The sequence below is a fragment of the Podarcis cretensis genome (assembly GCF_951804945.1).
Source record: "Podarcis cretensis genome assembly, chromosome: 10".
In the NCBI taxonomy this organism is placed as follows: Eukaryota; Metazoa; Chordata; class Lepidosauria; order Squamata; family Lacertidae; genus Podarcis; species Podarcis cretensis.
Window position 1 is genome coordinate 20,887,668 of NC_137179.1, and position 23,897 is coordinate 20,911,564.

General features: G+C 43.2%; 2 protein-coding genes across 5 annotated transcripts in view; one reads left to right on the forward strand and one right to left on the reverse strand.

Annotated features, from left to right (window-relative positions):
- DHX58 (DExH-box helicase 58) overlaps nt 1–14,941 on the reverse strand; it is a 37,498-nt gene extending 22,557 nt beyond the window's left edge. Inside the window, exon 1 of the mRNA XM_079992528.1 lies at nt 14,863–14,941. The gene's annotated coding sequence lies outside the window, so the exon portion shown is untranslated. The remainder of the gene's footprint in view (nt 1–14,862) is intronic.
- DNM1L (dynamin 1 like) overlaps nt 447–23,897 on the forward strand; it is a 37,313-nt gene continuing 13,862 nt past the window's right edge. For 2 of the 4 annotated variants that reach the window (XM_079992468.1, XM_079992470.1), the window contains exons 1-7: nt 448–694; nt 11,006–11,153; nt 20,484–20,530; nt 20,958–21,029; nt 22,081–22,167; nt 22,649–22,811; nt 23,626–23,746. In XM_079992468.1, the coding sequence (XP_079848594.1) occupies nt 593–694; nt 11,006–11,153; nt 20,484–20,530; nt 20,958–21,029; nt 22,081–22,167; nt 22,649–22,811; nt 23,626–23,746 (740 nt within the window). In that variant the 5' untranslated portion in view covers nt 448–592. Of the gene's footprint in view, nt 695–11,005; nt 11,154–17,759; nt 17,799–20,483; nt 20,531–20,957; nt 21,030–22,080; nt 22,168–22,648; nt 22,812–23,625; nt 23,747–23,897 lie in introns of all 4 variants that reach the window. The other 2 variants (XM_079992467.1, XM_079992469.1) reach the window with 2 other exon arrangements.

Here is a 23,897-nt window from a genome sequence, read left to right on the forward strand (position 1 = left end):
CAGGCCCTGATCAAGCCTTAATAAAAATGCAGGCTATGATTAGATGCCTCATGGTCTCATTTTAAACAGCTACTTTCAAAATGTCGCATTTCTCCAAAGATATATCTAGGCAGCTTTGTCTTCCACGATGGGGGCGGGGAGGGCGGGGGAAATAAATTGGGGAGGGCATATCTATTTTATTTCCATGCACTTTCCTTGCACCTCGCAATTCAGAAATATGCTCTAGGGAGGCCAGCCAGTTGCGTAGGACAACGTCCTCACGTGCTCAAGTTCCGCTTGAGGGAGACACGTGCACCTCGGGAAAGGGGGGGGGCATCTCTCCGCGTTCTGCGGCAGGACGCGCCCCTCCCTGTTCCTCCAAGCGCCCTAGAGGGCCTGCGAGCACTACAACTCCCGCCGTGCCCTGCGGCGGGCGGGCGCGCGCGCGCGCGCGCGCAGAGGCCTCTGGGAGAGAGCGGGCCGGCGCCAATGGTCGTCGTCGGCCGCGGCGGCGCGGGGGAAGGTGGCAACGCGGGCGCCCTTCCTCGCCGCCTCCCTCCTCCATTCATTGCCGTCGCCTGCCTCTCCCTCCGGCGGGGCCGCCTCCGCCGCCATGGAGGCGCTGATCCCGGTCATCAACAAGCTGCAGGACGTCTTCAACACGGTGGGCGCCGATGTCATCCAGCTGCCGCAGATCGTGGTGGTCGGGACGCAGGTGAGGCGAGCAGGCGGGCGGGCGGGGCCTGCGCCAGGGTGACCTCCTCCGCGTCCGCCCAGCCCAGGGGGGGGGGGTCGCCCTTCGTGGCCCCTTGTGAGGGGGGCTGGGCGTGGCGGCGCCCACTGGGGCTGGCATTCATTTTAGGGTTATTCTGGGGGTGGGGTTGGGTTTCCCCTGCGGTGTCTGGGCGGGAATGGACGTCGCCGCTTATTGCTGCTCATTTTTATGACTCGCAGCAGTTACGAGGTTTGCGCAAAAGGCGCCTCGCGACCCCTCGGCGGGTCTCCCCCTGGCGCCCAGCTTCCAGGCGAAGGTCACTCCCTGGGCGTGAGACCCGGGGCTGGGAGAGCACGTGACGCTTCCCCAGAGCACCGGTTCGGTTCTGTTCTTTGCTAGTCGAGTGGCAAATGCAAAGAAGGGGAAAGGTGGCCTGTGGCCCCTTAAGAGACTGGCCGCTTCGGGGCAGCTTAAAGCTTTCTTTTTGGTGCCATAGCTCTGTGTGCGTGTGCGTGTGCGCGCGCGCTCGTGCGCTTTCTCTTTTAGCTGGAACAGACTATCCCCTTTGGAATTAGTCGAATGTGTAATACCTAAGAAACAAACAAGGAAACTGATAACGGGGGACTAGTGGAACAGGGTTTGCCTTGGTTGTGAAGCTTCTTCCCAGGGTTATCTGGCTGGCTGCTGTGGGAAGTGGTGTGATCCAAGAAAGCAATTTTGGTGTCATCTTAATAATAATAATAATAATAATTTTATTATTTATATCCTGCACATCTCTGGATGGCCTACAGCACATATAAAAATACAACAAAACATCAAACATTAAAAACAAATCAGAAAAGTTCTTAATCATGTAGATTTGAGGAAATATTGAAACTCCCACTGTTTTCGGAATTGGTCTGGCCTCATGTATGCTGACCCCACATAAAGTGTGTTCTCCTCACAACAACCCAGAAAAGTAGGTCACCATGCTGCTTCTTTACAAACCAGGGAACTACCTTGTCAGTTCAGTTGAGATTGATTGTGAACACAGACATATACACTATCCAAATCCTGTCGCACCGTCTACTACTGAATTGATTATTTGGGGTTGAATGGTGAGAGGTGATAATGCAAGCTAGAGGGTTTAAGAAACTATCCAGATAATGGTTTAGAGATATGATATGGTTCTGCTGCTAAAACTGAGCTGGGCCTTGTCCTTTCATCTGCCTGTCTTGGTGATGAGCTGAGAACCATACATGAGCCTCTCTCAGCTTTTCCAAGGAAGGGCGTGGTGTAAAAAACAGTAATCAATACACAAAGGATGAGAACCTGGAAACAATGTGTTTTAATTGATGTGAGGTATCAGGTGTGTGGGTGGGGGTGGGGATTAAGGAAAACAATAAAGATTTGAGAATAAGAAAAGCCAGAAGGTTTGTAGGCATGGGGTTATCAGGGTGATAATGTGAAGGGAATGGGAATCAGTGGCAGACTATTATCAGGGCTGTATGTACATATTTTTTAAAAAAACTCCTTCTAGGTAATTCCATTGTCAAGAGAAGCTGAATTCTATGAACTGTACACATCAACATGCTTTTTTTGGGGCAAAATATCAATCTGCATTTCGGGGCTATTTTGATGTAATTAACTCTAGTTTTCATAGTCATGGCAGGAGCTAGGATATTGAAGTATCTTCCCCCTTCCTCCAGTTCTTTAAAACTCATCCATGTATCTGACTTCTGATATATCAGCTCACAAGCTGTGAGATATCAGCTCATATATATATGTATGAATAATATAGGATCCTAACTCTGCTTTTACCTATTAAATATGGAATGTAATTTATACATATATACACTTTTAATACATGCTGCCTTTTTTATTCAGGTCTAGGAGAACGTCTGCTGGTAAATTCCATATCATTTCTGCTGGGATATAGGTCCTGTTGAGCTCAGTGGAACTCTCTTCTGGATAAACATACTTTAGCTATATGGTTTCCAATATGGACTGTAAAATGTAAGCCTTTCTTGAGTTCTGTGACCTTACTGCTCAGGGATGGGAATCCTCAGTAGCTCGACCTTCTAGTATCTGCTCCCCCATCTAGACAGGTTTAACTAGAGCTCGGGGGACACTCAGTTTTAATTCCCCTTATTTTTGTCCTGATTTATCTCTCCACACCCCACACCCCCAGAGGTCATTCTTCCTTGCCTCTCTTCTCTGTTATTTTTGGAATGCTCTTTTTAAAAGGACAATGTGGGAAATAGTGTAATAAGTTGTTCTATCTTTTATCCAAACTCTTTTCCCCATTCATTTATGATTTTTGTGCAATTGGTTTGGTTGACCTTCTTTGGTGGATAGGTGTGCCTTTCAAAAAATGCGAGCTCCCTTGCGCTCAAAATAGCTACACCGTGATCCAAGCTGCTATCATGGGAATAATTTTGCAGGTACATTTGAAGCTTCTTATACTGACATTGTTTCATTGAGAACAATGTAGTTAACAGAACTTGGGGTTATATCCAATGCTGCTTTTACAGCAGCACAGCAGACTTTTGCTTGTGCAAAGCAAATTTCCCTCATTCAGGAATTTAGTGTAGTGCTAATTGGGTATGTGTGCATGGAATGTGGTCCACTCGTGGCAAAACTTTCCCCCTCTCATTCCCACGCTCCAGAGCAGATTTAGGGGATGGGTGAGGAGTCCTCTTGTGTGAGAAGATCTCATTCCGTGCATGTAGCAACTTGGTTGAATTCTGTCCATTGAGAACAATTCCTAGTTCCCCATTTTTAATATGTTTTCAATTTGTAGAACTAACAGTGCAATCCTATGCATGTTTACTCAGAAGTAAGCACACCTCTGCTGTCATCATGATCATTATAGGATAAAAAGAGGAAAATGTGCCCTATGCTTGTTATTTATCATTGTAATTTAATTTAAAGTTGGCTGTAATCCAGTCATCTAGAGCAGGCATCCCCAAACTCGGCCCTCCAGCTGTTTTGGGACTACTACTCCCATCATCCCTAGCTAACAGGACCAGTGGTCAGGAATGAAGAGAATTGTAGTCCCTAAACATATGGAGGGCCGAGTTTGGGGATGCCTGATCTAGAGGGAAGATAAAACATACTCTATCAGGCATGTGAAGCAGGACTTGTGTTTTCCTAAGTCTGCTTCTGGATGCATTAAGTGGGCATTTATAGTTGTGTTCCTCTGCTTAGAGTTGCTCTGGTATCTTTGAAGAATTAGTGGGAATTAGTGGGTAGGATGAGAGATGATCTGGCTTGTAGATAGGCACACTTCTAGTTGCCAGTTGCAAGTCAGAAATTGTGTGCTGATGACTAGGAAGGAAAGCTCTCACACACACTTACACACACACACACTCACTCTCTCTCTCTCTCTCTCTCTCTCTCACACACACACACACACACACACACACACTGTACTTCCTTTTACAGAGCTCATTGGGGGTTTTTTTATTCTCTTTCTTCACCTTTACCCACTTAACAGTCCTGTTTGGTAGTTTGGGCTTGGAGAGGGTGAATTACCCGAGATTATCACTCAGAGTGTGTCTTGGCCAAGGTGGGTTGTGTGTTGAAACTCTACATTCCTAGACTTGGTCAAAGGGTTGAGACATGCAGAACTGCAGGTTCTAAAACAAGTTTATTGGAGTTCTAGTAGGATACACTAACGGTAGTGCATTTTGCTTTCAAATCCAGATCTTTCTGTTTAAGATGAATCTCTTGTTTGCATCTTTATCTCAATATACTCCTTTTCTTGTACTGGGGTTTCTGTATTCTAATGCATTTGCAACATGAAATCTTGCTTTACCCTTGGATGTTGCTTAATTTTGCATTAAACATTTTTTGCTTCCCGCCTGCATGCCTTCCTTCCCCCATGCCTCTCCTTGCTTCATGCTTCACTGATACTACTTTTCTTTGGAAATATGCTCTGTTGAACTTAAGTGACCTAATTTTTATTCTCTGTAGGCATGGTTTAGTCCTACTTAGTAAGTGTTTCCCAGTTGGAATTGGAGCAGTATTACACAGAGGTCCTTGACTTACTTTTTTCGCTATATTCTATGCAGATAAAAAATTAATGTTACAACTCATTTTTTTAAGATTGGGTGAACTCTGTTTAGTCGTTGACAGATCTAGGACTCTTTCCAGTGTACGTTGGGGAAACGCAATGAAGCATCTGGCTGGCATAGTCTTCCCCCTCATGGTTGCTTTTGAGGAATTGTGCTTTGGGTGTTCACATGCAAGTGGAGGCTATCCCATTTTTTTCCAAGTGTTGGAGGAACACACATCAGGAAGAGAAGGGATGTAGCTTAGTGGTAGAGCATCTGTGTTGCATGCAGAACGTCCCAGGTTCAATCTCTGGCATTTCCAGGTCGGGCAGGACCCCATCTGCACTGTACAGTGCATTTAAGCAGTATTATGCCACTTTAAACAGTCATGGCTTCCTCCCAAAAATAATGGGAACTGTAGTTTAAGGATGCTGAGAGTTGTTAGGAGACCTCTATTCCTTTCACAGAGCTACTTCTTCCCAGGGAACTCTGGAAATTGGTTTTTCAGCCAAGAGAGACGCCCTCTTCCCGAATGACACTCTGTGGTTAGAAACGTATCATCAGCATTTCTGTCTACGTTGATAGGGAAAACCAGGCTTAATTTTTGATATTTATCTTCTAAATTGGAAGAGTTAAAGTTGGTAGGCCTCTAAGGTATCACTTTACCTGGGCGAGGAATCTTTAATTCTTTTCATGCTTGCCAGATAGATGCTTGAAAAGGCCTGAGGCTTAGGCCTGTCACAACACTTTTAAAAATGTCTTCAGGTGGGTCAAGAAGTAGAGGCACTATGTGGGATTTCTATGCATGTTTAGGAATAGAGGTAGAAAGTAAAAAAAAAAATGCTAAAAGGCTGAAATGCAGAGCAGATGATAAATGATTCTAAAAAATTGAATTGTGAGGATTTTTCACATTTCAGCTATAGTATCTCTTTAAAAAAAGATCTAAAAATCAAAATTTAATGCCAATATATTATAAACTTGACCAATTTCTATTGAATGTAATCCATCTATTGGACACGTTAAGCTAAAGGCCTGGTTCTCACATAATGCTAATACATGGTTTATTTAGCCAAAGTGTGGATTGTAGCCGAGCTGACTAGACTAACCATGATTTGTTTCTTGGCCCCAAACTATGGTGTGAAACAATGGCTCATTGGTCTATGAACCATGGCGTGCTTTAACTATCATTTGGCATCATAGGACAGGCAGTGACCATTTTAACGAGTATGATGGACGTGTGTCTGCTGACCTGCGGATCCTTTTGGACCCCAAAGAGGGAGGAATGGGGGCAGGGCGTGCTCTGCTGATGAAACCCTCGCAGAAATGGGGAATTGCCTGCATGTCAAAACCCAACAGCCTTTCTTAAACAGTTCAATTTAAACAGTTCAGTTAAATTATGTTCAATTTGATTTGATTATTTCATTTCTGTACCTCTTAACGGTATACAAAAACTGAAGCAGCAACAGACAACTTAAAATATTACGAAAGTATAGTTACATATTAGAATGTTACATTAATACAAATATATATATATATTTTTGTGTGTGTGTGTGTATATATATATATATTTATATATATATATGTGTGTATATATATATATATATATATATATATATGGACCTCACACAGGGTCCATGCTACGGCAGCATGAGGCAAGAACAGCTGTGGAAAACTAACCAAGATTCGGAGAAACAAGCCTGTTTTGTGACTTGTGGTTTGTTGAAATAACCATGGTTAAAACAGACCATGACTTTGCATTATATGCAGACGCAACCACAGACTGCTTTTCTTTATGTGAAAACAAAATCCTGGAAGGGAGGCAGTCTTCAAACAAAGAATTTTGTTTATATACAGTTCCGTATTTCTACAGAGAGAGTCAAATTCATGAATTTCCAGTAAAAAGTCATTAATTTCACACTCTCATCCTGAACACTAACCAAATCTAATTCTATTGTGCAAAATACATGTGAGTTGCATTTACAGAGGTTTTGAAATACATTGCAAGTCAGTATGCATTAATTGTTAAAGCAACAAATTAAAATGTGTGTGTTTTAGAAAATGTGTTAATTCCAGAATGGATGACTTTGTTTGAATCAATGATTTAAGTAGGTATCTTTAATACTGTACCAATTTGAATCAGTACTTTATTACAGTGTAACTCTATGCATGTTGACTCAGAAGTAAGCCCCATTGAACAATGTGGGGCTCACTATGAGGAAAGAATCTTTCCCAACCTGGTGCCCTTCAGATATTATGGACTACGACTCCAGTCAGCCCCAGCCGTTCATCTGGCAATTCTCAGCCTGGCAGAATAAAATCTAATTGCTGATCTCATTTTAACAGGCCTGGTAAATTTCCTTGAGAAGCTTGGGTTTCTTCTTTTTACGTCCTTGCAAGATGATGCTTTTCCTGTTCTGGTCTATAAATCGAGGAAGAGCAGCAAAGTGAAACTGACACTAATTATCTGTTTATATTGTAAATTCTCCACAGCTTGAGTGTGCATGGATTCAGTTGAGCCGTGTGCTACAGTGAGTTGACAGTGTGCTACAGATTCACGCTGCTTCAGTTAGTCTGTTGTAACTAGTTTGGCAGTTCTATTATAGGGTACATTAAGAAGGTGTGACAGCTGCTATTTCCCCCTTTCTTGCTGCCAAGGTTGCCCCCATTCAGTGTATGGAGGAGTGTTGCTGAAATCCAGATGAAGACTCTTCATGAAAATGTATAATCTTATTCCTAAAGATTCTTCTGTTCTAGCAGGCTTTTGTTGGTATGAGGAAGATAATGGCTTTTAAACTTGATTTTTAACTGCTGATCTTGTTTACTTGGTTTGTTTGTTTTATGAAATTGTAATTTTATATGTTGTACACCACTGCTTTGAATTGTGTTCTTGCACCAGAAAGGTTGGATGTAAATAGTTTAACTTATAAATAAAACCCCTTTTTTCTTGAAAATCCGTTTTGTCAGTAACCAAAGAAGTGGCAGGTTGATGCATCCTCAGTGTAACTACAGGTGCTTAATTAAGCTGATAGTGGAATTGTAGAGTTGGAAGGGACCCTCCTTAAGAACCCTCAAGGTGGTAAAGGAGTAGATTCCTCCTCCCCAACATACTGATCACTCTGCAGTAGAGATGACTAACTTGTGCCCCTCAATGGACTCTCAATTCCCATCACCGCAGCCAGCATGGCTAATAGTTGGGGATGATGGGAGCTGTAGTTCAACAACATCTGGAGGGCCACAGCTTAGCCACACCTGCAGCAATTTTATTTATTTATTGTTGAGGAATCAGATGACTTACTTAGAAGCTTTTAACCAGCCTCAGAAATAAGTCCTTGCAAAAAAATTATTAGCCTGCTAGGGGCTAGCAAAGGACAGAGGGAGTGAGTCATTTTTGTGCCAGGCATGGAACTAAACCTGTTTTCTGTGAAGTGTTCCACATGGTTTCTGCCTTGGGTGCAGAGGAGGGTTGGAGCACCCCATCCATCCTGACCGCTTGTCATTTGTGGTTGCTTACAGCTACCAGGCTAGTGCTGAAATACAAAACTGCCTTTAACCAATTGAAAGGCAGGGTGCAAGTTGCTGCAGACAAAATACCTTGCCTTTTAAGAAGTACCCCTTTAACAGCAAGTAGAATAAATGCATACAGTGGAACCTTGGTTCGCGAACTTAATTCGTTCTGGGAGTCCGTTTGACTCCCGAAACCGTTCAAAAACCAAGGCGCGGCTTCCAGTTGGCTGCAGGAGCTTCCTGCACTCAAGCGGAAGCTGCTTTGGACGTTCGGCTTCCAAAAAAACATTTGAAAACAGGAACACTTACTTCTGGGTTTTTGGCGTTCGGGAGCCAAAGCATTAGAGTACCAAGGTGTTCGAGAACCAAGGTATGACTGTAGTTACTTAGAAGTCCCACTACTGCTTCATGAACTGGAGAAGTGAGTTCAAGCAGTAGTTTATGTTTGTGTGTGTATGTGCACACACACAGAGTCTTGGGGCCGCTGCCCCTGTTTGCATTGCTCACCAAGCCTCACGGCCTCCTCCCTTACACCTCGGCCAGATCCCCATCCTCTCACAACTCCTTCAAGTCCCCCATATCCTCAAGACTTCCCCTGTGTCCCTCCATCCCTGTTGAGTCAGACCTCGGCTGCTGTTTAAAACCACTCCTTTAAAACCTGTCTCTTTTATTGCTCCGCTCCCCTGCCATGACTTCCTGAAATATTGCAATGAGATGCAAGAAGTCCTCCAATGGGGGTTGTGCAATGGCAGCCTTACAGTTTTGTGTCTATAGGAGGTTTATGTAAAATTCATTCATTATCTCTTTCTCTCTCTATATGTATGTCGGAAGAGAGAGAAAAAAATATACAGTACAGTATTTGAAGGAGACTGTTGAGGTTATGGATGTATGCAGAAGTGTTTACAGTAAAACAACAACAACAACCAACCAACAATAAGCAGTAAGACCAGCAGCTAAAAAGAAAAAAAAATGACCCATTTATATTGATACAAATGCAGATTTTGAAGCCAGGCCAGGCCCAAGTTGTCATTTAGGGCTTTAAAGGTTAAAATCAGTCCCTGGAATTGAGCCCAGAAACTAATTTGCAGTCAGTGTAATTTATGCTCAGTCTGAGGAAGGAGATTTATTAGAGTTTATTGGAAATATATGTTAACACCTTTTGGAGTAATGAGGATCACTGTAAGGGTAGATTACGTCAGAGATGGGGAACCCATGGTCCTTAAGATGTTGGACTCAAACTCCCATTTGCCCCTGCCAACGTAGTCAGGCGAGGGATAGTTTGAGTTGGGTTAGACTGTAACTAAATACGGTTAGCCTTGTAATATTTTTCAGTGACTTTTTATGCTTTTGTAAACTCTAAGCTCTTTGGCTTATAACATTGTAAGTGCCTTTTAAAAATCATAGCTGAGCTTCTGATAGTTCTTGGATTGTTTTCTGTATGAATGCTTCAGAGCATTATGATCCATAATTAGCTGCTTCTGATAGGTCGGCCTGTTAGTTCTGCAGCTAAGGTTCATCAAAATTATTGATGAAATTAATTATAGTTGCAGAAAGGATTAATAGCATGTAATGGTGTACTTGCATTAGTGTCCCATCTTTTAAACGTTGATTTTTTCCAGCTATTCTTGGGGCTCTTTCTGAGGCTTTTTCTCCCTCACCAGTACTCACTGTAGAATTGGGAACATAGTCTGGTCTGGCGCACTTCCTCTCTCACTTTCCAACCCCATCCAACAGTGATCCATGTGACGGTCATCTCCAGGCTTGACTACTGTAATTCGCTCTACGCGGGGCTGCCCTTGAAGCTGTCCCAGAAACTCCAGCGGGTGCAGAATGCTGCAGCAAGGCTCCTCACGGGGTCTCTGCCATGGGAGCATATTCACCCAGCGCTTTTCAAGCTGCACTGGCTCCCGGTGGAGTACAGGGTCAGATTTAAGGTGCTGCTTTTGACCTTTAAAGCCCTTCATGGCCTAGGACCCTCGTACCTATGGGACCGCCTCTCCCGGTATGCCCCACCTTAAGGTCCATAAATAGCAACACCCTAGTGGTCCCGGGCCCTAAGGAAGTTAGATTAGCTTCAACCAGAGCCAGGGCCTTTTCAACACTGGCTCTGGCCCGGTGGAATGCTCTGCCTCATGAGACCAGGGCCCTGTAGGATCTGATTTCTTTCCGCAGGACCTGTAAGGCAGAGTTGTTCCGCCTGGCCTTTGGTTTGGAGCCAATTTGATTCCCTCCCCCTCTTTTTTCTTTTTCCTTTCTCCTCCTGTGATGAGGCTGCTTTTTAATATTTTATTGTTTCAATGTTTTAATGTTGTATTTTAATCTTGTTTTTAAGTTGTATTCATTCAACTTGTTTTTATTATTGCTTGTAAGCCGCCCTGAGCCCGGCCTTGGCTGGGGAGGGTGGGGTAAAAATAAAAATTATTATTATTATTATTATTATTATTATTATTATCTTTTGTTTTACTTGATCCTAGGGGGGCAGCTGCCCCCCTACACCCATGCCTGGGAGGCAGCTATAGTTTCCCTCCCTTTCATGCTAGATTTTCATGAAATGCTATGATGGGATAAAAGCAGAATTGCCAACAGAGGGCAGTCTAGATCTATTGCAACAGATAGATCCATCTTTTTCTCCAAAGCCTGATTTTTTTGGGGAAGGTTTGTATTGACACCTGTCCACAATCTATGAAATTCCCAACTTTGTCATTTGTTCAAGGCTATTGGAATAGTAGAATGCAAAATGCAATTCCTTTGCTTCCTTTTCTGTTTTCAGAGCAGTGGGAAAAGTTCTGTGCTGGAAAGTCTGGTGGGGAGAGACCTGCTCCCACGAGGCACAGGGATTGTCACCCGGCGCCCCCTCATCCTGCAGCTGGTTAACGTTTCTGCAGAGGATCTTCGGAAAAAAACTGGAGACGAAAACGGTAAGGGCTGCTCATAATGGGATGTGATCCTTAAAAGGAAACTACTGTTCAGTTGCCGTTATACAATCATGCCAAGTTAAGAAATAGCCAGCATTTTAATTTTTAAAGCCGCCGACGCCTTTCCACGGCCTGCGTGTGTTTCACATTTCTCTCTCTCTTTATATCCTGAGGGCAAGGCACAGCTGCTTTGGATTTGTACCACCTGCTTGTCCCCTTGCCATTCCTGTGGGTGGTATTACTGTTACTCATAGCATTCAGCAATTTTAGAACTGAAGTTGTGTGTCTTCTATTTACAGCTGCCTCATTTGGGGGATAGTGGAGTACATCGCAATTGCACTTAGCATTTTAATGGAATGCATAGGAAGTTGCCTTATACCGAGCCAGAACATTGGTCTGACTAGCTCAGTGTTGTCAACGCTGATTGGCTGAGGCTCTCCAAGGTTTCAGACAGGAGATGCTTCTAGTCCCACCTGGAGATGCTGGGGATCGAATTTAGGGCCTTAGCAGATGCTCTGTGACTGAGCTATACCCCTTTCCTATGCTAAAAGCATTTGACAGAGATTGCTTCAGTTCTCAACGCTGGAAGGTAGGGCAGTATTATAATGCTGTTGAGAGAACAGGGGCTTACCTAAGGCCGCCTGGTGCAGAGGATGGCAGAAAGATGGTCGAAATTAGTTGGATGATTAGGAATAGATTTATACGTGTTTCTGATTGCCATAAAAAATAGGAACTGAGAATCATTGCATTCACATCCATCCATCATTATTGCAGGGGTTTTTTCCATTCATCTTGGCCGAAATAATCATTTTGACAGGAGACAATTATTTTTACAGTAACTGGATAATCTTCATTTGTTAGAGAGATTGCTTTGCTTTTGGCTTAGAATAACTGATGCCTGTTTCCTGTAATGGGTTGGAGAGCCCTCAGATGTTTTTAGGGCGGGAGATGGTGGGAACAGAACTGTGTGCACTGCGCTGGGCTGCTTGGAGGAAAGGTAGGAGATAACTGTAATAAATAAATGGATTGCAGCTCTCACTTGTTGCTACTTTATTAAAATACTTAATTTTATTTATGCTGTCTAATTTTAAATTGCTGTTATGGCCTAATCTGTATTGAAATTGTCCTTTGTTTTTCTGGTGTTATCTTTTGCTGACTAGCTGTACGAGTTAATCTGGTCTGTGACCGTTTAATAAATTTGATTTGAATGTGTATCCTGCCCTTCCTTCCAAAGCAGTCTGGGGTGGGACATACACAAGAGATAAATCAATCAAAACATCGAAAAAATATCCAAAATATATGCAGACTGGGAAAGATCTCTTCATAAAAGTCTTGTTGGAAGATGGGCATTGTAAAGGCAGCAGGAGGTGTTAAATAGAGGCCTGTCTAATATTTAAGGGGAGCAAATGCCAAAAGGTAGGTGCCACAACACTAAAGGCTTGATTCCTATATTGTGCAAAATGGGATTTCCTGATAAGATGGTATCTGCCAGAGGCCCTCACCAGGAGGCTGCAGTGAGCAACTGGGTATATAATGGGCAGGGTGATCTTCCTCTTCTAGCTGCTACACAGTATGAAAACAAAAGAATTCTGAAGGAATAAAGAGACTTGGAGCCACTTGGAGTTTTTGTCAACCAGTTTCATAAGCTGCATCAGAAGCTATTTGACCTGGAAAGGAGTGGTAGTGTCTTGTCTTAACTGGTTCAAAGTTTTGTGCTCTGGTAATGCCTCCTGTTTATTTAAGGATATTGTCCATTTGCCTTCGAGATCACCAAAGCTTTCATCTTCCCTTGAATATCCATGATTTTAATTGAGGGAGGGGAAGAGATTGTGAGGAACCTTTTCTAATTATAGGAACAACCATTGACAATATGTTAAGATGATTAAGTGCTTTTTCCAGTTCCTGTTTCTGATTTAAATATCTTTAATGCTGCCATGTAATATTACATTCTGAAAATAATGACCTGAAATCTTTGCCAGCCTTTGTAAACTGCATGTAATAATTGCCATTGCTTGGAGGACCCATTTTGCAGTGCAGTGTTGGATTTGTGTATACCTGTAAATCTATTTGAGGCTTTGGAATAAATCTTAGCCTGCTTGCTGTATTTGTGCTGGTTTATTTGAAAGGAGAATCTTCACAAATAATCCACTAACACCTGCCAGCTGAAGGTTTATAACGCACACCCTACTTAAGCTGCCTCTAACAACAACTGGGATTTGGGGAATTATTTGTTTTGAAAGCATCACCTTCTTTGTTTGTGGAATCCCCCAAATTCCCTTGTCTTGGCACAGTAAGAGTACAATGCAGTTGAATGAAATGGTTGGCTAAAATAAACCAGAATATGTTGCATTTTTTCATGCTTTATAAATGCTCCTGTTCTCTTGGCTAATTTGTATCTTAAGCCACATCTTTGGCCCTTGGTATGAGGTTATAATAATATTTTCCTTTTCCACAAGTGAAGGAGAGTTTGGGACTTTCCGTATAGCTTCCCCTTTCTATATGTTCTTTTTAATATCCTGTGCAAGCTTTTTCAGCAGGAAAGTTGACACTTCTGTGCTATTGCCTTTATCTAGGATATATATGAAACAATGCTTGTGTTTCTTATCCTAGTAGCATCAAACATCAGCTCATTTTCCGACTAGCTGCCCATTATACCTGTTGGTATAAAACTATTTGAGAGATGCCAGAAAGTCAAAAGGGAGGATGTCTGTTGAATCTCTGCTGGAAGCATGTTTCACAGCATGGGACCAGTGACACTAAATGCTCGATTTCCAGTTGTGGCCAGCCAGGCCTCTGTAACTTGCAGCATTCCTCCAGATAACCTCCAGATGGTCCTTAAGGCATCCTAGACCCAAGTTGTTTAAGGCAAAATGACATCATAGAATCAAATGCACAGCCTGCCATGATGACACCATGTCATTTTCTGTCACTGCTTCTTGTTGGCTCCCGGATTCAAAGGATGTGATAACCAGGAGCCTGGTCTTTGTGCTCATCTTTCTTTCGCTCGGTTTGGGTAGAGGTGATGGGAATAAGCAAGGGATTGTCTCTTTTGGTCTTCCAGGTCTAAGCAATAAGAAGAGGGAGTATGCTTGTGTGGAGAGAATTGGCGTTATTTCTTTACTTATCCTTTCAACAAAGCCCAACTTCCATTCAAATGGTTTTCTTGAATCCATTCCACTATTGCAATTTAATATCACCTATAACCCATGAAGCCTTAACTTACCAATAACTCTTGTAACTATAGGCATATTAAAAAGCCAGCCAAGTGCAGTTATAGTATTTAACATATATATTAGTGTTTGTTTATGACTGTATTATGCAGTATACAAACTTATGTGCTTACCTTAATGTAAGCACATTTTAAATGGATATACACTTTGCTAACTCATTACTGTTAAATACCAAAAAGTTTATTTCACACTACTAAACCAAGAGGAAGCAGTTAGGTACCCTCTTGAAGCTCTTTTGCCAAATTGCCCTTGTACTTACTCCACTCTAGTTAAGCCTCACCAGTGCTATAACTGATGACTTTTGTTGAAGCTCCTGATTCAACCTCTACTGAAGGCAGCCCTGTTCTGGGAAATTTTTAATGTTTGATGTTTTATTGTGCTTTTAATTCTGTTGGGAGCCACCCAGAGTGGCTGGGGAAACCCAGCCAGATGGCCGGGATATAAATAATAAATTATTATTATTATTATTATTATCCACTGACCTACTAAAGTGCAGATATCCCCCCCTGTCCTGTCCTGGAATCTTTTTCTGTCTCTCCGGACATCAGAGCCAGGCATTCTCCTTCTCCCCTTATCTCTTCAGCCTAAGCCCAGTAATTCATCTAACACAGCACATCGTTGGCCACTTTGCTTGCCTTTCAGGTCTTCTTTCTTCTTCTTTGATGCTCTCTGCTGCCTCCTCCTTCTGGCTGTCCAGCTCAAGTGCCAACCAGCCTGGACAGACCATCCCAACTAACTGCTGCTGGCCATATATATGCTGCTTCTGTCCCCTCTAGTCCAGCCCCAGCCAATCACACTGTCTGACTAAATATTCTAAACCTGCAGCCACCACCCAGAACATGCCTGTCTTCTGTCACTTTGCATACTGAGAGTTCTATCTCCAACCCCTCCTCAAGTGTCAGTTAAGGAGTCCCAGGGAAAGTTAAACCGACTTTCACCTGAGCAGGCAGAAGGCTTCCCCCGTCAGATGCATTACAGTGTATAATATCACAATACAAATGCTAGCATGCACTACACACTACCCTTTAAAAGACAGTCTAAACAAGCAGGATTCAGAGCTCTCAAGGTTGCTTTTGCAGTTCATGGACCTTAGTATCATTCCTGCTAGAATGCAATGCCCCTTACAGATAAGATTTTCCCAGGAAAGAGGCAAGCCATATGGATTTCTGCATTCCATTCAAACCCACCGCATTTCCATTCTTCCTCAACCTCTGCTCTCATAGGAAATGGTCTCAGGCAGTCTCACAGGAAGAAGCCCATATAAGTCCATAACTTAGATGACTTCAGACTCCCCTGACCTCGGTGACTGAATACTCTGAGCACTGACTTTTGAAAGTTGTGATACCTTATACATCTTTTTAATAGTTTTAATGTTCTCATATGGCTAACACAGCAAGATGTATTTAAAAGAAGCTAGCCAAATAAGGGATAAACGTAACAAACAACACAGTAGTGTATCTTAAAACAGTGGTACCTTGGGCTACATACGCTTCAGGTTACAGACTCCGCTAACCCAGAAATATTACCTCGGGTTAAGAACTTTGCTTCATGATGAGAACAGAAATCGTGTGGCAGCAGCGCGGCAGCAGCGGGAGGCCCCATTAGCTAAAGTGGTGCTTCAGGTTAAGAACGGACCTCCGGAACGAATTAAGTATGTAACCAGAGGTACCACTGTACAGAGATGCAAATTATGAAGTACGGTAGTGATCGCTGATCTTGTGTTGCTGTAAATGCAGGCAGACCATATTTGGGGAGAAAGTGGTAACAAGCCATTCTCTCTCTCACCCCTCCCCCCATCAGCTTGGTGTAATTAATTCATGCCCCTGCAACTCTGGACTGACTGTAATGTTTGTGAATTTTGGCTTTGTTTGGGTCTAAAACAGCATAATAAAGAGACTTAACAGAGTTTTTTCTTTTCTTTTCCCTCCTGCTAATCCTGCTGTGAAAGAGTCTGGATGTGAAATGTCTAGCCTCATAAGTTTTTGAAGTGACCTTTTGAAGTGACCTAAGAATTTCTTCTCATAGATAATTTTCTTTTTTGTGGCTGGGTGTGGGGGAGGAAGGAAGAACAAGTAGTTCTACAAGAAATTGATATTCTTGTCACTCCTTTTGGGTTCAAAACAAAAATGTCATTCTTAGGGAAATAAATTAGTTTGAAGATGAGAGAGGAGCATTAAATTTGGAACGTGACATTAAACGAAGCAGTGTCAAGGTACCCTTTCACTGAATTTAAAGAGCTCAGGCTGAATACAGTTTCTGAAAGGTAAAGTTATCAAGCTTTTTGGAAGAAAGTCTGAGATAAATAAAGTGATACCTGACAATTTTTTCCTATTCATAAGCCACATTTATAAATCCAAGGTAGTTCTTTCTTAGCAGAATGTATGAATGGTGGCCACAGTTCACAATTATGGACTGCAATAACAAACGTTGCCATACCTTTGCAGAATTTGTGGTGGTTTGTTATGTTAGTTTTGTTGTTTTTTGGCCAGAAACGTAGGTGGCCGAGAGAAATTTGATGTAAAAAAAAAGAGACAAACTTGGGTGGAGAGGTTCACAATAAAGAAACAAATAGGCAGTTTGGTTTGCTACAGTTGCGGGTTGTGCATCCTTAAGATCACTTTGGCTCAAGAACCTGGTTTGGATCAGCGTGCAAAACAGGGTGCGATGGGAAGCAGGATAGCATCTGCTCACCCACCAGATGGCAGCTGTTCCTCTCCTTATGCTAGTTGGGTATAAAGTTGTGCACGACCTACTTGCAAAAAAAGAAAGAAAATAAAATAGAAAAAGTCCAGTGCAGCTGTGCAACTGTGCTGGCAGTTCCAAGATTTTATGCAAACACCTCTGTGGTTCAGCCCTATGTATGATGACCTTCATCGCACTGAATATTGAATAGCGTATATGATATCCAGTATGTGAGTGTCTGGGTTTGGAGGCGATACACCCACAACTAGTAACTAGCTTCTACACATGTTAAAGCCTTGCCCAAACTGAGCCACTGTGATGGTTTTTCATTTCCTGTAAGTGATGGTACCTTTCTAAACTACTCATCCTTGCTCATTTTTCCCTTCTAGCTTAGGTAAAATCTATTTGGCAAATGGTGGTTCTTCACTTTGCAGTATTTTAGCTAATTAGAGGGAGTTACTGACAGCAGCAATTATGCACAGTTAGGATCACCTTGAAATACATCTGCTGCTAAATTAAGACTGGTTTTCAGAATGTTACATTCTAACTCTGCATTAAGCATGCATGCATTTCTCGTGTGGTACATATGTCTTAATGTATGTTGTGATTCCTGCAAGACTGATAACGTGCTATCACAGAGGGTCTGGAGGGAGGGAAAAATAACCAAACTTTTGATGCTGTTTCTTTTCAACTGCAGACCCTGCAACTTGGAAACATGCAAGGCACCTTTCGAAAGGTTTCCTATTCACTTCTTTTCCTCCTACACAGAATCTGCATGCTTTTGTATTCTAGCCACATGCATACCATGCCACTTTTATTGCCGCCTGCTGTCCTTTATTTGCACATTTACACACTGGCTGCTGTGCTGAATAGCTGTTGTTTTGCTGGGCCCGCTGGCTTAGTTTGCTGTTTCCTTCTTTCTGCCTCTGTGTCAAACTAGAATGTAATGTAGAAATCTTGACTTATTTTTTTAAAAAGAAAACTGTGATAAAGTGCTTTGTCATAATGACCATCACTGGGTTTTTTTTTTTTTTTTTTTTTTGTTACCAGATTGTACTTTTAAATCTGTGGTAGCAAGAAGTCTGTTGGGAATAGCAAAACAAACAGAGATGGATTTGAAATAAGTGCTTAAATAATAACAGGACGTGAAGGACTACATGGTGGCATAAATGCGGCCTGTGGCCTGCCAGATGTTGACTTCTGCCAGTCTTGGCCAGTGGGCAGAGATTCTGAGATTTAGAGTCCAACAACCACTGGAGGGCCATAACTTATCTGTCTCTTGTTTAATGCAATGGACCTCTCATCAAAGGGACCCAGAAGGACTTTTCTACTTGTTTTTAGTAAGGAATAAGAGGTCTGGTGGCTCTCCTGTCCTGCTTTCCCACTGGCTGTAGTAGCAACGGCTCTACGTCACAATCACTGGGGGCAGAGGTAGGGAGGAGAATGGTAGAAGAGGAGGAATTGTGTGCCCTGCCCTTGTACCTCTGTGCTCCTCCCTTCCAGTTCTCTTCCCTGCTGGTACAGAGATGCATGTTGCTGTAGTCTGCAGGTAAAGGGGTTCAGCACCTTGTGACCACATAGTAGAGAGTCCTTCCCACCTGCAACGGTGCCTTTCACTCAACAGTGATCCTGAAACAGGTCCTTAGCCTTGGAACCAACTTGCAGGCCATGACCAAAACCTGGCTGTCTCTCTAAGGTTAAATAACTTAAAAGTTGCATATCCAGAGTTGGAGACCTATCTTGCCAGTGTTCTTACCCTTAAATCAGATTGACCTGAGCATATACCGTATTTTTTGCTGTATAGGACACACTTTTTCCCCTCCAAAAAGGGGAAATGTGTGTGCGTCCTATGGAGCAAATGCAGGCTCCTTGGTTTCAGCTATAGCAACGCGAAGCCTCTGAAGCGCAGAGGGAGCGCTTCCTCCACGCTCCGGAGGCTTCAGGGATAGCCACCTGAAGCCTTCGGAGCGTAGCACGAGTTTCTGCTGCGCTCCGAAGGCTTCAGGTTCCTTTTGCTGAAGCCAGGAGAGCAAGACTCCTGGCTTCAGCAGAGAGGGAGAGCTGCGCAACACCCCCCCAGCCAAGTGGGAGGAGAAATGGAAGGGGCTCCGTTTCTCCTGCCGCTTCGCTGAAGGGGCGCTGAGCAGAGAGGGGGAGAATTTTTTTTTTTTTGTTCTCCCCCTCTAAAACAAGGTGCGTCCTTTGGAGCAAAAAATATGGTAATACAATGTATGTTGCTGGTAGCCGCAACTAGAATATGTCTCTAGAGGACACATGTGCAATGCACTTTCTTTCCTGAAAGAGATGTCCTCAAACAAGCAATGGTGAGGCCTGCTACCTTAAGATTCTAGGAAGTGAAGTATCATAGGAAGCCGAGGGTAAGTTAGCATAGTGGGCAAAATTAGACATACTAGTTGATTTGAAAGGTATGAAGTCCTCCACTTTATGAACTGGACCTTCTTAGATATCTAGTTTTTGTTTTGAGAGTTTTCTTTTTTGAATGAATGTCTCTTTTCATTTCGCCTTTTCACCCCAGGAAAGCTTATACAAAAGCTTCATTTTGCACATGTTGAAGGAAATTGCCAAAAATTTAGGATGTTTTGGTGTATGTGATATGAACAGAGCATACCAGACAACAAATTAGTGTCGTTCCCCCCCCCCACACACTCTACCACCAAATGTCTTGTTCTTGTATGACTAAGTGGCCCCACGTAAGCTACAGTTAGTCATGGCTAAAGCCCCATTTAAAACCATTTATTCTAATAGGAGTCTGATAAGATTGGGGCCATTGCAGATAATGGCATGTTGTACTTGTACACCACATACGCACTTGTTCAATCACTCTTATCGCCATGTGTGGGACTCTGATCAACAAAGTGATAGAAATATATCATAAGGAGTATATGTTAGGCCCCAGTTTTTATCTTATTAGTATAAGAATTATAAACAGAAATGAAGACCTTAGTAAATATTGAGGCATTTGATTTCTGGCGAATTGACACTAGATTAGGGCTGCCATATGTCTGGATTTTCCAAGATATTACCAAGATTTCAAAGGCGGAATTGATGTCCGGGGGGGGGGATTTCTGAAAGGTGGCGCTTTGTCCGTCGAAAAATGTGTTTTTTTGACATTTTTGTAACCCCCCCCCAAAAAAAACCTTTTAAAAAACTCAACAATTTTTGGGGTTTCTTAAAAGAAGCTCCACAACTTTCAGGGTGTCCTGGTTTTTCCTTTTGAAATATGGCAACCCTACACTAGGTCCATTTGACTAATGCTCCTTAATTGCTTGGGGTTTTTGTTTTTGTTCTCCATCACAAAGGTTGAGCATAGACAAACTCAATGGAGAAAATGTACTTGAAGCTGAAAAAGTTGATTGTATTGCTCCACTTCTTCTCTCATGCCATGACTGTCTCTTTCCAGGGGTTGATACTGAAGAATGGGGAAAGTTTCTGCACACCAAAAACAAGGTACATTTTCTTGATTGTAAAGCCACAAATGCACATAGGGATTTTGGTGTGTGTACATATGTGGCGGGGGGGGGGATGTCCTGAGGAAAATGCACTCTGGTGGGCCCCCTCTTCCGTTGGTGGGTTTAGCTGGCATTAGTGGCGGGCAGCAACAGTATTGCATGGCTGAAGGGTGCAGTTTTAATTTCCTACAATGTCCCAGAGTGGTGCTGTGTCACAGGCATTATGGGAAATAAAAATGGCAGCTTGATGTGGCCTCCTGGTATTGCTCAAAGCACCAGTCAGGAGAAATAAATAAATAAATAAATAAAGAAGGGGAGTCCAGGGCAGGCACCAGGGGTGGGTCCTGTCAGGGTCTAGGACCCTGGCAGAGGATGTTGGGTGCTGATGTTGAAGGTTTTTTTCCCTTTCCTTTTTAAAACTTTAGCTCTACTCAGACTTCGATGAAATTAGGCAAGAAATAGAAAGTGAAACCGAAAGGATTTCAGGAAATAATAAGGTGAGTGACTATGGTTGGCTCATCTTTTAAAAGAAGTAATTTCAACACAGAAGCCACAGTTGGGAAACAATGATGTACATTCTTCAGATTGAAATTATTTTGACGCAGGATCTGGAGCCCGCAATTGAGAAACAGTCATGCTATTGCTTTCTTAAGCCAAGTCACTTTTATCTAAGTTCTATGCAGGTGGCGCTGTGGGTTAAAGCCTCAGCGCCTAGGGCTTGCCGATCGAAAGGTCGGCGGTTCGAATCCCTGCGGCGGGGTGCGCTCCCGCTGCTCGGTCCCAGCGCCTGCCAACCTAGCAGTTCGAAAGCACCTCCGGGTGCAAGTAGATAAATAGGGACCGCTTACCAGCGGGAAGGTAAACGGCGTTTCCATGTGCGGCTCTGGCTCTGGCTCTGGCCAGAGCAGCGATGTCACACTGGCCACGTGACCTGGAAGTGTCTCCGGACAGCGCTGGCCCCTGGCCTCTTAAGTGAGATGGGCGCACAACCCCAGAGTCTGTTAAGACTGGCCCGTACGGGCAGGGGTACCTTTACCTTTACCTTTATGTTCCCAAAGAGGCAGAATCTACTACTGACATTGCTTATAATCTCCAATGATACAGCTTCTATCAATCTTCCCTGGTGGCTTTGCATTATTTCCTAAGAGCATTGGCTTGTTCTCTGAACCAAGAGGAGCTAACTTGAGGCCCTCCAGATGTTGCTGATCTACAATACCCATCATCCCTGACCCAGTGGGAGCCGTAGTTCAGCAACATCTGGAGGGCCAGATGTTAGTGGCCCATGAATGTTGTCTTCCGTACAAAAATCAGTCACATTTGTCAGGCACATTTAAGAGCAAATAGCTGAAGCATGTGGACCAAGCAAAATTTCAGAAATGGACACCTGAACTGAGCAATATGCTAGATTATAAAGACAGGTGCCCAAATTACAAAAACAACCTAGATTCAAAGGCTAATTTAGGTTCAGTGATGTCTTGTTTTCTGAAGGTTACAATTAAGCATGTTCTGGAGAAATTATTCTTTGTTCCTTTTTCCTTGGCTTTCTAGGGAATCAGCCCTGAACCAATTCATCTAAAGATTTTTTCCCCTAATGTTGTCAATCTGACTCTTGTAGATTTGCCAGGAATGACAAAGGTAAGAAGGTTTTTGTTGCTGCTGCTGTAGAGTTCTATGTTGTTGGGTTGGGGTTTTTTTTTTGCCAAGTGTGAAATGTATGTGAGAGATCAATTAATACCTTGTAGCAGACATTTAAAAATGTTTCTCGCCAAAATCCCCAGTTATCTCCCTTCCTTCCCCACACTATGCCCAGCAAACCCCACCACAACACTCTGCAGTGGGCTCTCTCAGGTCCCTTTGCCTTCCTCCTTTGTTGTCCCTTGACTGCCTCATCTTAACTACAGCATCACAAGGCCTTTTTGGAATTAGGAGAGTCAGTCAGCTACCTTTCTCTCCATATAATTCTCATGTTTTGGGGTTTCCTTCCTGGCTTTCTCTCCTCCTCCTAGGAGTGGCCTTTAGATGTTGTGCATTAGGAGACCTGTCTGCATATGCATCACTCTTAATAGATGTGGTTAACAGAAGGAAGGTCCACTTTCTTCTTCTTCTTCTCACACAGGTGCCTGTAGGTGATCAACCAAAGGATATTGAACTTCAGATCCGAGAACTAATCCTTAGATTCATTAGTAACCCAAATTCAATTATTCTGGCAGTCACTGCTGCCAACACGGACATGGCCACTTCTGAGGCCCTCAAAATAGCACGGGAAGTGGATCCAGATGGTAAGTGGAGAGGGAAAACCAGGTTTCAGCATGTCTGTTTTTTCTCTTTCTAGGAAACGAACTTGTACAACACAGCTGATGATGTAACTCGGGGATGGGGAACCTTTGGCCTTCCAGATATTATTTGGCTCCAGCTCCCATCATCCCTGACTGTTGGCCATGCTGGCTGGGATGGGAGCTGGAATTCAATATCTGGAGGACCACAGTTCCACCATCCCTGTAACTGTTACCCCTTAAAATCTGCTGTATCTACTGCCTGTTCTTATAAATGTGATTTGAAGAAGGGGTAGTTTGCAGTTGTAATTTGTGCAGTTGAAATGGCAAGATGCCTTCAAAGAGTTTCCTGGTTGAAGTGCTTTCAGGCTTTCAAAGTGAAGTCACGTCCATTAATTTCAGTGGGTCTACCCCGAGTAAGACTAAAAATAGATACAACTCTACATGGGCTCCCAGAGAAGATCTTTCAGGCACCTTGGTCCTTTCTGGTTCCTTTTGCTGCTGCCCCATGGTGAACTAAGCCAAAGTTTGGTCCATCTAAAGCTGGATTCCTTGCTAGCCTTTGTCATGGATGTGTTTGCAGCCATGAGCTCCTCTGGGAGAAACTGCAAGCCAGCCATAGTCATAGCACAAACTCGCAATTAATCTGAGAATGAGTAAATGAGTAATGGTGAATTTCTCTTCTCCTGCATAGCCGTGTTCACTGGCGCCTTTCCACGTTTCCTTTTGTTTTTACTTTGGGTAGCTGTTTCCTAGGCTTGACAAAGTTAACCCATGACCAGCTTAATGTAAAATGACAGTTTTCCTGCCGCTCTGTTAGGGCGGCGCACCCTTGCTGTGATCACAAAGCTGGATCTCATGGATGCTGGCACTGACGCTATGGACGTACTTATGGGAAGAGTGATCCCTGTTAAACTCGGCATCATTGGTGTGGTGAATAGGTGAGTAGCATCAGAATGTGGTCCTTCCGTTACAAAGCAGTGCTTTGCATTCCCGTGTTTTTGTGCCCTGTGGGGAGAGGGTTGAGGCCATTGCAATTACTGGGCTCTTTGGTCCTCAAATCATTCTTGGATGTTTCTAAGACTAGTATGA